Source organism: Vipera berus, assembly GCF_964194415.1.
Source record: "Vipera berus genome assembly, chromosome: 3".
Taxonomy (NCBI): domain Eukaryota; kingdom Metazoa; phylum Chordata; class Lepidosauria; order Squamata; family Viperidae; genus Vipera; species Vipera berus.
In genome coordinates this window covers 89,378,270-89,393,330 of record NC_138204.1, presented here as the reverse complement: position 1 = coordinate 89,393,330, position 15,061 = coordinate 89,378,270, and the positions used below count along the sequence as shown (strand labels likewise).

General features: G+C 38.9%; 1 protein-coding gene across 1 annotated transcript; it reads left to right on the top strand.

Moving 5' to 3' along the window:
• The first annotated feature begins 4,856 nt into the window (after positions 1-4,856).
• VCAM1 (vascular cell adhesion molecule 1) lies at positions 4,857-12,801 on the top strand. Its single transcript, XM_081322195.1, has 6 exons — positions 4,857-4,998; positions 6,463-6,747; positions 8,576-8,887; positions 9,251-9,523; positions 10,385-10,789; positions 12,093-12,801. The coding sequence occupies exons 1-6, from the start codon at positions 4,947-4,949 to the stop codon at positions 12,251-12,253; spliced, it is 1,488 nt and encodes a 495-aa protein (XP_081178321.1). The 5' UTR covers positions 4,857-4,946; the 3' UTR covers positions 12,254-12,801.
• Positions 12,802-15,061: the final 2,260 nt, after the last annotated feature.

Here is a 15,061-nt window from a genome sequence, read left to right as displayed (position 1 = left end):
GCAAGAATGTGTATTGTGTGTGTGTGTGTGTGTGTGTGTGTGTGTGTGTGTGTGTGTGTGTGTTTGATCAACAGGCTCAGCGTCCTAACCCACTGAGCCAGCATCAGCTAAATTAGACATATTACATTGAGAAAAATGTTTCTCATTTCTTTCCTGTTACCTTTATTGATTTCATTGCAGAGATGTTAACATAGGAAATAGATTATTTTGTTATCTAATTTTACCTTCTAAAAGACAGAAGCAGATGAAAAATGTGAGGTTCTTTCCTGTTGGCTTTTTTGAATTAGCTGTTTTAGATTCTAAAAGTTTAGTTCCTAAAGAAGTAACCTTGTAAATAATTTTAATGTCCTCCTCTAGTGCAGGGTAGGCAACCTTGGCTCTTTTATGACTCAAGGACTTCAACTCCCAGAATTCCTGAGCCAGCATGGCTCAGCTTGGAAACCTCTCTCTTTCCCCTCAGCGTGGCTGGCTCAGGATTGAAGTCCACGAGTCATAAAAAAGAGCCAAGTTTGTCTACTCCTGCAATAGGCTTTCGAAAGCCAATAGAGGGAGCTCTTTTTTTGCAAAAAAAAAGGAGGCCTGCTTTTAAATGGTGTGTTGATTGACAAGTGAGAGCGAGTCACTAAATAAGCTCTACTACCAAGGAGAAATTTCATCTTCTTTTGTAGCCCTTTAAACATAGACTTGAGAAGTGTGCTTTAAGAATGGCTGGCATGAGGTTTTTCAAAGTTATATCACAAATTAAGTAAAATAAATAGCAATTTTAACAAAAAGGCATTGCAGAACTTTATAGACATTAGAATAACTGCCAGCTCTCTGCACAATACTCATTCCTTCATTCGCTGTTAATTTTGCCTCCTGCTTTTGTTGCCAAGAGGCAATTTATGTTTACAGCCCATTTTCTATCCAGTTGTTAACAAAGCTTGAGTCCTGTTCTGAAAGATTTACAGCTTTGGGGTTTCCTTGAACTCTTCATCAGGCATCATAATGAGAAAGCTGGGAAAAGAAAGTGAAAAAAGAGCGTCATAGGCCCTGACAGTTGTGGGTCATGTTTTCATCTGGAGTGAAAAATTGCTCAACACACAAACTGAAGAGTATTATGGACTGGCATGGTTGCACAGGGACTCTTCAAAGCTTGCTGGAAAAAGAGAAAAACAGATGTTTCTTTCCCTGGTCTGAATATTCATTCCCACATTCAGTCAAGCTGAGATAAAAGTAGATCTTTTTTCTTTGATCAGCTACAACCGAAGAATAACTTTAACTAACTTGATACCTGCCAAATATGGTGGACTTCAAATCCTAGAATGCCTAGTGATTGTTGGTAAAAGCCTTAGCCTTGAGACAACTTAGGAGCAATTGCTGTAGACCAGGCGTGTCCAAACTTGCAAGTCACGTGACGTGTCATGATGTATTGCGACTTTTTCCCCCATTGCTGGCAATGGGGTAGGGGCAGTTTCGCTATGATGCATCCAGCCCACGGGCCGGCAGTTTGACACCCCTGCTGTAGACTATGGGCATGTAGCAAAGTTTTATGTGGGTTCTGGTGAAAAATACCTTGCTTATTTTCAGTTTCCCTCTTATGGTATTTTCTTGCAAATTTCATTACATCTTTGGATAGAAGAAGGTAATCTTTTGTTTTACCTTGTTTTAACTGAGTTAAAATAACTTTAAGTTATTTCCTAGAATTAAGCAAGGCTTCCCACACTTGTTAGTCATTTCTCTAGATTTTTTGGAAGTAGTGGACAGTCATCCAGTTATGAAAATATCAGGAAAACGAAACTATAGAAATTGCTTGGCAAGATGAAATAGTAAAGAGTAGCTTTAGTTGGCAACTCTTCACTTTCAGTTTGTTCACGCAGTTAATAAATATATTTTCAAAGTTATGATTCCCCACCCACCCACACACATACACACCACAGTCATGTGATCACATTTTTGGTGCTTGGCAACTGGATCACTCTTGTGGAGGTTTGCAGCGTCCTGCGGTCACATGATTGTAAGTTTTCTTCTTCCAGTGTTTACTTCCAGTTTCTGGCCAAAAAAAAAAAAATCTCACTGGAGGAGATTGTTTTGCTTAACAACTGCAAAGTTTTTTTTAATGACTGCAGCACTCGATTAATGAACGCTCCAAAACGTTGGCTGCCTTAACATATGACCGCAATGCCTTATAACCATAATTCTGGGCTCAATTACTGTATTGTAAGATAAGGACTGGCTGTATTTGGAGTTTCTCTGGGGCAGCTGGCTATTGAGGGATATGAAAGAGCATCCCAAAAGATTGTGTTACTTTTGGCAATCAGGCGTCTCATGGACAATGGTGTTGTCAGCAGCAAATCCTTTCAACCTAAGTTAGCTTTGTCAGTGCTTCTGACATGAATATACACAGCTGGCTATTCATTGTAGAACAACAAATTAATAGACCTGCTAATGTGGGAGAGAGACTGGACAAGCTTGAGAGAGGAGTTAAACAGGGAATTAGTCTGGAATCCATATGTGAGCACAAGAGAGTGAAATCTGATCCCTCCTTGAATGCTGTTGAATCTTATCTAGTCTCACGCAGGTACATATTGTCAGTCTGAGAAGATTTCTGTGCATAGGCCTGAGCAATAAAATAAGTATTTGAACTCTTCATGTGTGGATCTGATTGTTTGCACCTGACAGAGCTTATCTTCCAACCGTCCTGGTATGGCTTTTCTTACAATCCCTTTGATGAATTTTTGTAGCTAGGAAAAGCTCAGAGATATATCTTTAAAATTATTCTTTTCAAACTTCACTTACAAATTACAAGAAAAAATAACAAAAACACCTAACTAGATTTCAAAAAGCTATACAAGATTAATAAAACAATTGTTAAACTTAAAGAAGAAAATTCATAGGAAATGAAAGGGGAAAAATGACCTTATCCATTATACTTAACAACTGGTTTAATAATAAATATATCACTATAAAATGATCAATACAAAACATTACTGTAAATATTACAAAATCTCTGCCATAGTAACTTCATTTAAATTAATAAATAAATTATAAAACAGCAGCTCAAGGAAGAACAAGAAAGCAAAAACTGGATACATTTTAATGTGACATTGTTTTAAGTGCACACTGACAACTGGTAGTTTTGAAAAGAAAGATTTAATTTCCACCCTGTTTCTGATAGTTAACAGAAACTTAGTAATTAATAGTTAACAAGTACTTAGTAGTCAGGTAAGACTTTAAACTGTTTAAGATGCAGCCATTCTTTGCTCATTTTTTTTTCTCCAGGAGTTTGTGAGATGAACAGAGGACAGGATATTATCAAATTGAACCACTTTGTAGAAATGGAAAGTAAAAACAGTAGCAATGTGGAAATTCCTTAAATGCACAAAAAAACAAAAAAAACAATTCCTTTGAAGATGAAATAAATCTCTTATATTTTATTTTCAGAGGATCCTCCTACTTGTGAGCTTGGGTCCAATTACAGGTCTGCAGTCTTCTTCCAATATATTCATTTATAGTGGCATCCATCTATACCCAGGGGTCTTCAAACTTGGCCCTTTTATGACTTGTGGACTTCAACTCCCAGAATTCCTCAGCCAGGCACACTAGCTGAGGAATTCTGGGAGTTGAAGACCACAAGTCATAAAAGGGCCAGGTTTGAAGATCCCTTGATCTATAGCCTTTTCGGTGGGTGGGGATTAACTCAACAGAGCAGAGTCTGTCCAAACTAGTTATCATCCATGACTCAGCAGCAGTGCCTTCTAACAGTAGATGCTTGGGACTTGCCATGATCTTTTGCCATTTGCCCAAGGTATTAGGTGTACAATTCTACAAATGACATCATCTTACCTTCTCCAAAAGACTGGCTGTTAGGCTTTTAAATGGGACATAATCTTATGCAGAATTGACTTGGGAGGCCGGTGTGTGGTGTAGTTGGTTCACATAGTGTGGTGGGATGGTGGGTTTGTTGTCACTGTGTGTTGGGGGGAGAGAGCACGGGGGGGGGGGGGAGGCTCAGCTAATCTCAATGTACACATGTTGTACTTTGACAATAAAGGTTTTATTTATTTATTTATTTAAACAGAGACCCATCCTTAGATAGTGGACTTGATGAAGATTATTTGAAAAACTCCACAGCGTTTCCTTTCTGGAAGCTTCAGGCATTGCTACACACATAGTATTACCTCTCACGGGATCTTTTGTCTGTATTGCTAACTCTGATCTAAATGCTCGCTGCAAAAGCCCTGTAAAGCTGACCAATACTGTTTATGCCCAGTCGGCAAATGATATTTCAGCTACAGCTGAGAGAGGATCTCAACTGAAGTACCACTTGAATTGTAGATCCGTGTTTCAGACACTTTTTCAGTGCTTAGACCCCATAAACTGATTCTTCCCCATCAGTTCCTTTGGCAGAAAGCGGGAGGGGGGGGGGCTCCTAATATCTCATTTTTATGCGAATTAAAGAGTGGATCCTTTTCTTTTTCGTTCTTTCCTGCTTCACCTTCTCCTTCGAACAGACACCCAAATGCGCACCAGAGATAGGAGAGTCTCCCGAACAAGCGCTGTACAGTATAGTTTCTTAGGGGGACACATGCCGTCCAAAATCCCTGCAGGAAACTGGGGGGGCCGGGGGGGGGGCCGGAGAGGTAATTCCAACGTGGGCTAGGCTTCCTGGGGTGGGAGATCCGCTTTCGGTTTTTTTCTTCCTCGGGTTCGGGAATTTCCATCCTGGAATTTCCAAGGTCCGCTCTTTCTGCCACAGTCCCCACTCCCCGACTCTCCGTCCACCTCCAGCCCTCCCCCGCCCCTTCTCTTTATAAAAAGAAAGAGATGGTGGTGAGGCGTGCACCGATTTCTCCTTCGCAGTACAGTGGGTGCTTGTTGGGATTCCCGGGCAAGGAAATTTCGGGAGTGTCCTGTTTGAATCGGCTGGAAGTTTTGCATCCACCGGACCGAAGTCCTCGCGGCCAATGGCACCAGTGACTTCAGCGCTGCTTTCGCTTCTCCTGACATTCACCACGGGTGAGTTTGCTGGTGCTCTGGGGTGAAAAACCTGTCTTGTTTTGCATCGTTAAACGCGTGAAATAAAAATAAACAGCTCAGAGTATGTATTTGCTCCGAGATAAGACATTTTTTTTAAAAAAAAAAGGAGTTACAGAGGGTGGGTGATTTTATAAACGTCCTTAGACATCTTTCAAATCTGCACATGTAAAGGTATGTATATATTTTAATGAGGATGCCATTTTAGCAGACTTACTGCAAGCATAATCCCACTGGGGGCTACTGGATTTACTAACAAGTAAACAAGCTTGTGCTGTTGGCAGGCACACATCCACCTGGATTCAGAAATAATACTGCCGTCTTATGAATGGTAACTTCTGTACAGCAACCAGTGAATTCAGAAGACGTCTTCCTAAGAGTGCATTGGTGGGATTGTAATTTGAAAGCCTTAATTTGTAGGTGATGTAGTCTTCTGATACATTAAGTGGAAGCTTAATTATATATTATTATATATTTAATTCTATCTAATGACATCCTTAAGCAAGTGCCTTTTAAACTAAACTCTGGCTCTTTAGGGGACTTAATTTGAAAAATATTTAGATTGTTAGTTCAGTGGTAGGTAGTTCAAACTAATTGTGCAGAGACCTTGAACTTTAGGCTGCAAGGCAGGCCTATTTCCATATACAATATGCACGTATTGGGATTCCATCTTCATCTACTTAATTTAACACTAGTATATCTGAAACTCATCAGAATCAATGGCAAGATAGCATAATTGTCTGAACCTTGTTAGAAATGCTTCCCCTGAATTCAATAGGCCTTCCAGATCGGTGGTTATAAGATTGCAGTCTTAGACATGTCATTAATTTTTCGGCCTGGGCCCAGAATGTGAGATTAATATCACCATGACTACACATCCGGATAACAATCCCTAGTCGTTTTTGGTTTTTTCCTGTATGCTGCATCAGAGTCTGGATTACTTTAGTTATTCCACATTCAAATCTATGATATTTGTTGCTTTAATGCTGGTTTGTAAGTGTAAATTCAAACACTCACTTTAAACCAGGACTCTAATCGTAACAGTGTTATGGAAATAGAAATCTTGTCTCTATTGTAAAATATTGTTGATAAAAGTATAAATATTACAGTGGAACAAAAAGTTATTTTTTCTTTCATTCCATTTTGGTGCTGCTCAGCTCCAAAACCAACTCTGGGGGCTGAGTTTATATTAAGCAATTTCTTCTAGCTATATTTTTGTTTGTATGGATCTTCACCATTCCCATGTCAATCAATGTTTTCCCCTTGACGCCTGCTTATATACATTTCCACTCTGCTTTTGACTCTTTGGTTTCTAGAAGCAAGTGATTGAAAATTGAGTTTGGTCCATTTGGATAACTGCTTGGTAATAAACAGCAGGAAGATAAATATTAATCTGTTACACTGCAGCCATATATCCTGAATGTTCTTCCTTCTCTCTTGTTTCAGCTAAAGCATTTGGAATAGAGGACATTGTGCCAGGTCATAAGGTTGTTGCACAAATTGGACACAAGCTTGCCCTACGTTGTCACACAACTGGTTGTGAATCCCCACACTTCTCCTGGAGAACTCAGTTAGACAATCCATTAGGTGGGAAATCACACAGTCAAGGAAACAGTTCAGTTTTAACTATACAGTCTGTTGGATTTCAACATGAGCTCCAATATGTCTGCACTGCTGGTTGCAAGCCGGGAGAACCATCCAAAGAAAAAGCAGTCATGGTTGACATTTACTGTAAGTAACTAAACTGTAGTAAGATATAATGTATCTAATTCTCATAGCATACCTGAAGTTTCCACCTATACGGAATTTAAGTAGCTAACTGATCTGCAGGTAGGAATGGTTGTCACAGATATTTTAATATTTTACTCAAAGGCTACCTGTGTTAGAGGTGACTTAGACGCTGACTGGAGAAAGCATCTGTTTTGTGGAAATGAAAGCTTATAACATTTTATGTTGTATAAAGTTATAACCTGGCCCTTTTATGACTTGTGGACTTCCAGAATTCCTCAGCCAGTGTGCCTGGCTGAGGAATTCTGAGAGTTGAAGTCCACAAGTCATAAAATGGCAAAGTTTGAAGACCTCTGTTGTAGGCATTTGAAAAGAGTAGTATATATATTCCATTTCCACCAAACAGATCTAACACTTTCTCCTAAGTCAATTCTTTATATCTATATCTATATCTGTATCATAAAATATATATAGTAAAAGAAAAGCCAGATTGGTCTAATGGTAAAGGCACCAGGCTAGAAAGTAAGAGGCCATGAGTTCTAATCCTGTCTTAGGGATGAAACCAGCTGGATGACTTTGGGCTAGTCCCTCTCCCTCCCTCCCTCCCTCCCTCCCTCCCTCCCTCCCTCCCTCCCTCCCTCTCTCTCTCTCTCTCTCTCTCTCTCTCTCTCTCTCTCTCTCTCTCTCTCTCTCTCTCTCTCTCTCTCTCTCTCTGTCACCTCACAAAGTTGTTGTGGAGAAAATAGGAGGAGGAAGGTGTGTTGGATATGTTGGCTACCTTGAGTTATTTGTAAAAATAATAAAGGTGGGATAGAAATAAATAATAAAATATTTAACAGAACTGAAGTGCACTGTCAGTCTGAATCCATAAAGACGTGATACAACCAAGGCTAGCCATAAGCATAATTTCAACCATTCAACAATGCTGGTGCATCCAACACAAAAAACTAGTTTTTCAAGAACTTATGAAAGTCAAGGCAGCGGACATCCATATCTTGGTATGTGTGTGTATGCATGTGTCTGTGCCCACACCACTCCAGAGGGCATGTACTAAGACAGGTCTCCTGTATTCCATCAGATGACACTGCTTAATAGAAAGAACCTTCAGCAACAATTGGAGAGTTTGGTAGTATTTGTGCCCATTGTGCTGTAACTGAAATTCTGAAGCTGTCTTTTAGGTCGTTACTTCCTAATAATCCTGGACGCCAGGTCCATTGACAATAAAAAAATGTTGTTGTGGAGGGTACACACAAAAAAGGAAGACAGGTTAATTAGAGTCTGTATGACAAAGTCTTGGGTGCATGCCTTTCCATAAACATCTATCAAATCTGAATGCTCTTAAACTGGAAAGAAATACAGTGCATTTACTCTTAACTTAAGTCAACCTTGAGCGGGTCAGAATCGAACTGCTGGCAGTCAGCAGAATTAGCCTAGAATGCTACATTCTAACAGATTAGAAGATAGAGAAAGTAAAATAGCTCATTTTGCTTTTGCATTAAATTAAAATTGTTTACTGAAATGAGGTAGTAGCATAATGGAACTGGACACAGGGTCATTCTTTTCTCCTCCTTGGTTATGGGACTTCTGGGGGTGTTCATGTGTTGAGATGCTGTGTAGAATGCTAGTTCATTCAGAGTTTACATATCAAGCAACAAGACCTCCATGCAAAATCTTGTGCCATGATATTTGTTCAGATGCCATCAGCTGGAAAGCAGTTTGCATTCAAAACATGACTGAGTAGTGGTAAACAGAGAATTGACAGACAAATTCCAGCTTGATTTTAGCTGCTAACAACCTTCCTCTGATATGGTTTCTTCGTTTCTTGTTTTAGCATTCCCCAGCGATCCGGTTATTGAGCTCACAAGCCCTCTCATTCTTGGGCAACCAGCTTCTGTCACCTGTAGTGTCCCCGAGGTCTATCCTTCTGAGCAGTTGAAGATCACTTTGCTAAAAGGAAAAATACCTGCTAAAAAAGAGTTTTTTCAAGACCCTCATACAAATTCATTGCAGACCAAGAACCTGAAGATTGATTTCATTCCTACCGAGGAAGATTTTGGGAAAGAGATCATATGCAAAGCTGAGCTGCCGATAGAGGAAATGGCTTTGAAGCCCAGACTGTCTACACGTGTGATGGAGATAAATTGTAAGTATGTTGATGGACTAAAGATTCCAGCACAGGTTATATTCATGTTAAGGTTGCCTCCGCTTGCAATAGGCTGAACTGGATTTAGGAAGACATAGGAAGGAATCTTAAGACAATTGGGGCAAGACAAGTCAAATGAGCAGTTCTGGTTTATGCTTTCATTTTGTATCTGCTTAAAGTGCTTTCCCCCATCTGATTAATATTTGTACTTTAAATGTTTTTAATAAAGGGGAAAAATCCATCCGTTAATAAACAGCTGTGAATTTGTTGATGTTCTCAAACCTTTCCCCATTTGGGGCACTTATTATGACCTGCAATTTCCATTTTACTAATTTAACTTGTCTATCCTTTGCTTTCCTTAAGATGGCCCACGGAATACACAAATTGTGGCACTGCAAGGCAACACCATACTAGAAGGAGAAGCACTGACACTTACCTGCCTGACTGAAAGTCATCCTAAGGCTAGCTTTGCCTGGAAGAAGCAGCTTCCTGATGGAATTGCCCAGAATATTACAGAAAAGTACAACCTCTTTATCCCAAATCCTCAGGCCTCTGACTCTGGAACCTATATTTGTGAAGTCACCAATGAAGTTACAAGTGTAGTGGAAAGAAAATCACTATATATTTCTGTACAAGGTATAAAACTCCTGGGAATATAATAGGCCACGTTCTGAATGCACTTACAGATTGTGTCCTCACTACTACTGGCCTTGGAAAGCATTGGTTTCACCTTTCCATCTGCAACGATCTTGTATCAGCAGTCCTATTATAGCCAGTCTCATTTTAATTATGAAGGGTCAGATCACAGCAATTTATTTATTATTGCAAGAGACAGAAATTCATTGGTCAGCCTATTCTTATTCAAAATACTTATTATAGATAAAAATCATTTGCAAATCAGAGTTTGGAACCCTTAGATTTAATGTACTAATAAATTTTACAATATTTGTTGTGGGTCATTTTGAGAGCCTTTAATAATATACTACACAATAGGAGAGCGTGTGATCATTAAATCCATTTTTAAATGTTCTAGTCACACTTAGAAAGCTTTCCTGTTTAGAATCTGATTGTGAAGGGTGAAGATTAAGGCAGAGATGAGAAGACTATCTTCCCTCACTCAAGTGATTTCAGGGTTAATGGTCAATATTCTTTAGCTAAAGTCTGAATGTCAAATATTTTACATTCAAATAAACAAAAAAAACAATATATAAAGTTTTTAAAATCTCAGATATTTGAGCATTCAGATTGAAAATATTCAACATTAACACTGCAGGACCCAGTCTGGGCTGATCACTGGGACCAAGGGTTTTGTCTTCTGAGCTTTCGGACTAGTGCTGGAGACCACCCTCAGGGAATTTCTCATGTTAACGTTGACTTCTCACGCCAACATTAACACTCATACATACTACATCATGTATTCTGATTTTATGTTTGTCGAGAGTAGACTACCTTCTTTAAATAATTAACAGAAGTACATATTTTCATTTCTTTGTTTAGCTTCAGTCTTTTCAACAGCCACCTCAACTGAAACAACAACCTTAACCACCCCATCTGAAACAACAACGTTAACCACCCCATTTGAAACAACAACGTTAACCACCCCAACTGAAACAACATTAACCACGTCATCTGAAACAACAATGTTAACCACCCCATCTGAAACAACATCCTTTACATCAGATGTGGCATCAGAAACTACAACTCATGCAACACTGAAAACGTTTATGTCTACTACATCAGAAATAGCAGCACCGGAGTTGATTACAACGTCTACATCACACCTAGCACCAAAAATAATTACCTCGGCGACGTTGCTTGCAACACTGAAAAATAATACAGTTGTGTACCCGGTGGATGTTTCTGATGATGACAGAAATAATACAGAAGAGATCATAATAATTGGTATATATTTTTCAGCCTTTGAACCATATAACCATATTATACTAATACTGCAACCAGATTGCCTTGCCTTAACCCTCCATGCTTATTGGGTAGCAGTCCCCAAAAGGTAACTGGGATCAGTTCTTCCTTTCCGTTGCTAGGATTCTTGCAGTATTAAAAGACATTGCTCAGACAGCAAACTAGCTGTTGTACAGGTCGTCCTTGACTTACAACCACAACTCAGCCCAAAATTTCCGTTGCTAAGCAAGGCAGTTAAGTGAAATTTTACCCCATTTTATGAACTTTCTTTGCCAAAATTGTTAAATGAATCATTGCAATTGTTAAGTTAGTAACACAGTTGTGAAGTGAATCTGGCTTCCCCATTGACTTTGCTTGTCAGAAGGTCACAAAAAGTGGTCCCATGACCCCAGGACCCTGCAACCATCATAAATGCATGCCCGTTGCCAAGTGTCCAAATTTTGATCACGTGACCATGGGGATGCTGCACAGGTCATAAGTGTAAAAATGGTCATAGGCTATAACTTAGAATGGTCACTAAAAGAATGGTTGTAAGTCAGTGACTACCTTTATAAAGAGATTATATAGAAGAGGAAAATAACAATGAAGCAAAGTGATAAAAAATGCAGGGTTTTCAGTGGATCCAATACTTAAGCCTTTTCATTATTTTATTACGTTCCCTTTAGCCCATATTTCACTCCTAGCTAAAGTTGGTTAACTTTCCACATTAAGCTGTATGGTAGCTTTCCACAAACTGATAGTTATTTGAACTTTAATTCAAGAATTCTCCAGAGAGCATGGCTACTGTAGTGAATTCTGGGTATTGAAATCCATGCATTTTACAAGATTGAGGAAGGGTGTCTTAGGGGTTTGTTGGGAATAATGTTATTTCTCTCCCCCCCCCCTTGGTAGTCCCTGAGTTATGACGGTTTACTTAGCAACAGTTCAAAGTTATGACACCAGCCCCCCAAAGTACTTACGAGACCATGCCCCCAAAGGCTCCCAATTAACAAATCCTTGGGTTACGAATGTGACAGGCTCTATTACATTCCTAACTCAAGGATTACCTGTACTTCTCTATCAGGACCTTCTGTCCATGAATGTGACATTTAGCTATATAAATATTGACATAAAGGGGACTGAAATTTGTACAGTTTCTGAACAAAGTGTCAGCCCCAGAAGAGAAGGAAGAGGAGGTAATGTTAAATCCAGAAATAGATTAACATTTGCTAGTGAAACTTTTAGATAGCATTGCTAATGGCCATTGTTGTTATACTCAGTTCTTGTTTGTTTGTTTCATTTTCAGCCAGAGTTGAAGAGCTGGATTATGCGACACCTGTCATCATCGTAGTTTCTTGTTTAGTAACAGTAGCAGGTCCTACAGCTGCCATATTTATTTACATTTTTAGAAAGATGAAGATAAATGGCTCCTACAGTCTTGCAGACTCACTTAAACCAAACATATAAGTCCATTAACTAGAGGCAACTGGACAGTTTTGCAAGTTTACCAACTAGATGATGCTGGACTTTGCTCAGAATCTTTGGTGATCTTTCTCATCACAACTCAATGTGGGAGGAATTGCGCTGATGTGCTTTGGAAAGGATGCAACCAAATTATGCCTTTTCACGAAAACCAGTCTCTTGAGCGCAGCCTCTGTCTCCACTCCGTGTCTCCACTCAGCCACAAAGTGCTTGTGATCTTGGGCTAATCTATAGATATGTTTCTAAACTATGCTTTTATTTTACAATATTAAGTTTCATGTGCAATACAAGCCAGATGAAACCTGCCTTAGTTTTGGTAATGCTGGACTAAGTTTCAGATTTACCTACATAACCAACAAAGTAGTTACTTATGAGCAGTGCTTTTTTTGTAAAAAAAAAAAAAAGGAACTCACACACATCATACAACCCACCTTTCCTACCCTGCATAGAGGCAAGTTATACAATATGATCAGTTTATCAATAGAATAGAAGTAGTATTGCAGCATAGCACTGATTATGTTACCTAGTTGGGTAATGAAATGTCTGGAACAAAACAAGCTCACAGAGCACCAAGGACCCCATATGAGCAGCTTAACTCTTAACAGCTTAACTCTTAACTGTTTGCTAGCAACAGGAAAGGTGTTTCTTGTTTTGCAAAATCCCTATAAAGCTCCATTTGCTAATTTTTTATGTCATCCCTGGATCAGTTTACTAGGTCTGTGATCTCTTACCACAATTTTACTTCAACAGTTAAATCTCTTTGCTTTCTTGCAAAGTGGCCCAGTGCTTGGATATTTAATTTTGTTTTCTTTATTGCTCTAGTATTTTGGTGGTGGGGACTTTGTGGCTGCAGGCACTTCTCAACGAAGCAGTGATTTGACCCTTTGTTCTAGATTAGAAGATGGGTCATTTCCCAACTGTTTTTGAAGGGTTGGACAGTAGAAATGTATGTAAATATGTTGTAAGATATACTATATATTCCTTGTAAATAATGTATCATATTCTGAAGACACGTACTATGCAGAGATGGGATACAACTGGGTAAATCTACAATAGATGTATGTATTTTGTATATAGTATTCTTAACCTGTAAGTAGCAAATGCAAAATTATTCACTGCTACTTGTGAATAATTACATGATATTCTGAAGGTTTTATTTTCAGAATGGGCTTAATCCTGGCGGAGCTAAGCATTTTAAACACCTACTGATCTCAACAAGAGGGAGCTTTAAAAATGCATTTCATTCTTCTGTTGAAATTAGTTAAATTTAAAAAGTGCTTAAATTGAGGGTTTGTTTCTGTATAAATAGATGCTCAGACCCCCATGTTTGCAATGCTACAAATAGTGGGGAGGATAAAGTACTTGCAGTATACAGATTTAAAGTTCTACATAATAGTGGAAGCTAATATTCTTTGAGAAATATTAGGAAACTTGAAAGAAGACCATGGTTCCTTGGAAGCTCTAGGAAAAGAAAATAACAATTAAACTGGCATACACCGACAGATGTACGAGTTTAATTGTTGTTACTTCCTTTCCCTAGAGATGTCCTATTACTTAGAAATCACTTAGTTAGAAATGTCCCATTATTTAGTACTAGATATATGGGGGGGGGGGAATGGAGGTACAGTCTTATGCACTTTTAAAGTAGGGTATGAGTCTCATTGTAAAGCAAAAACTCTACTTTGATGTTTTCAACTATATTATGAAAGGAATAATTTGTACACTCCAGACAAAATTGCAATTTAAGTTCTATTCCAAGGGTTTTTTTAAAAAAAAATATTGTGAGCCTCTCACCCACCTAGTTCATGTTTCGGTACTTTCATACCTTGTACAGTATTATTTAAATTTATTGATAGCGATGTAATGTTCTCCTGTGAAACTGAATGTTTATGTTGAGATAAACATAAATTTTCTTTCTTTCGTGTTTTTTTTTTGGCTAGACAGTAAAATAGACAAAATGCTGTAATTAATCACTGTATGATTGAATTGTAAATAAAAGTGCTTTTCTGATTTTATAAGCATTGTTGGCAACTCTTGATTTTCCCTGTTATCCTCAGTAAGCTACAACCCAACAGAACATTCTTTCTCTAGAAAAAAGGAGATACTGGGCAATGGCAGAGATGTGATGGTGGATATCTTCAGGGAGAGCAAAAAGAAGTCAAAGGATGAAATGTGTGATGATGACATCGTCATGCAAATGTGACTTGCACCAAATGTTTGAACATGAGCACTTAAGGACAGCATTTGCATAAGGATGCCACCACGTGTGTTTTATCATTTGGGCATTATTGTGGTTTCCTGTAGAAGTGTAGATGATGCTGAACGCTGTTCAAATCTATTGTCTTACATACTTAGTTTGATGTCAAGGTTCCGACAGACAGAGACAAATAGAGCAGAACTCCGAGGTTTGCAGTTCCTCAAAGTACATGTTTATTAATACAAAGTATTGGCACTTCAAAAGTGAAACCAAGTCTGAAGAGATGCATAGCAATTCCCCAGTACAAAGTTAAGAAATCCCACCTCTAAGTCTATGCAAGCAACTACGTTTCCCCACGCAGCTTGTTGGCGGGCTTTTCATGAAACGCCCAGCCTGCAGTCATGGGAGCAGATGATGACCTTGGTTCCCATGAGAGAAAGCCCAAGAGAGAAAGTCTGTTTTGTCCACCACAACACCTGGCAACCCCCCTCCCTCCATGCTTTGTGTCAACTAGGAATGAAAAGGAAAAAATGGCGGCAGCCATGCTCATTCTAAAGTTGACACTAACAATTCAGTGATCGTATCGGCGTCGCTGC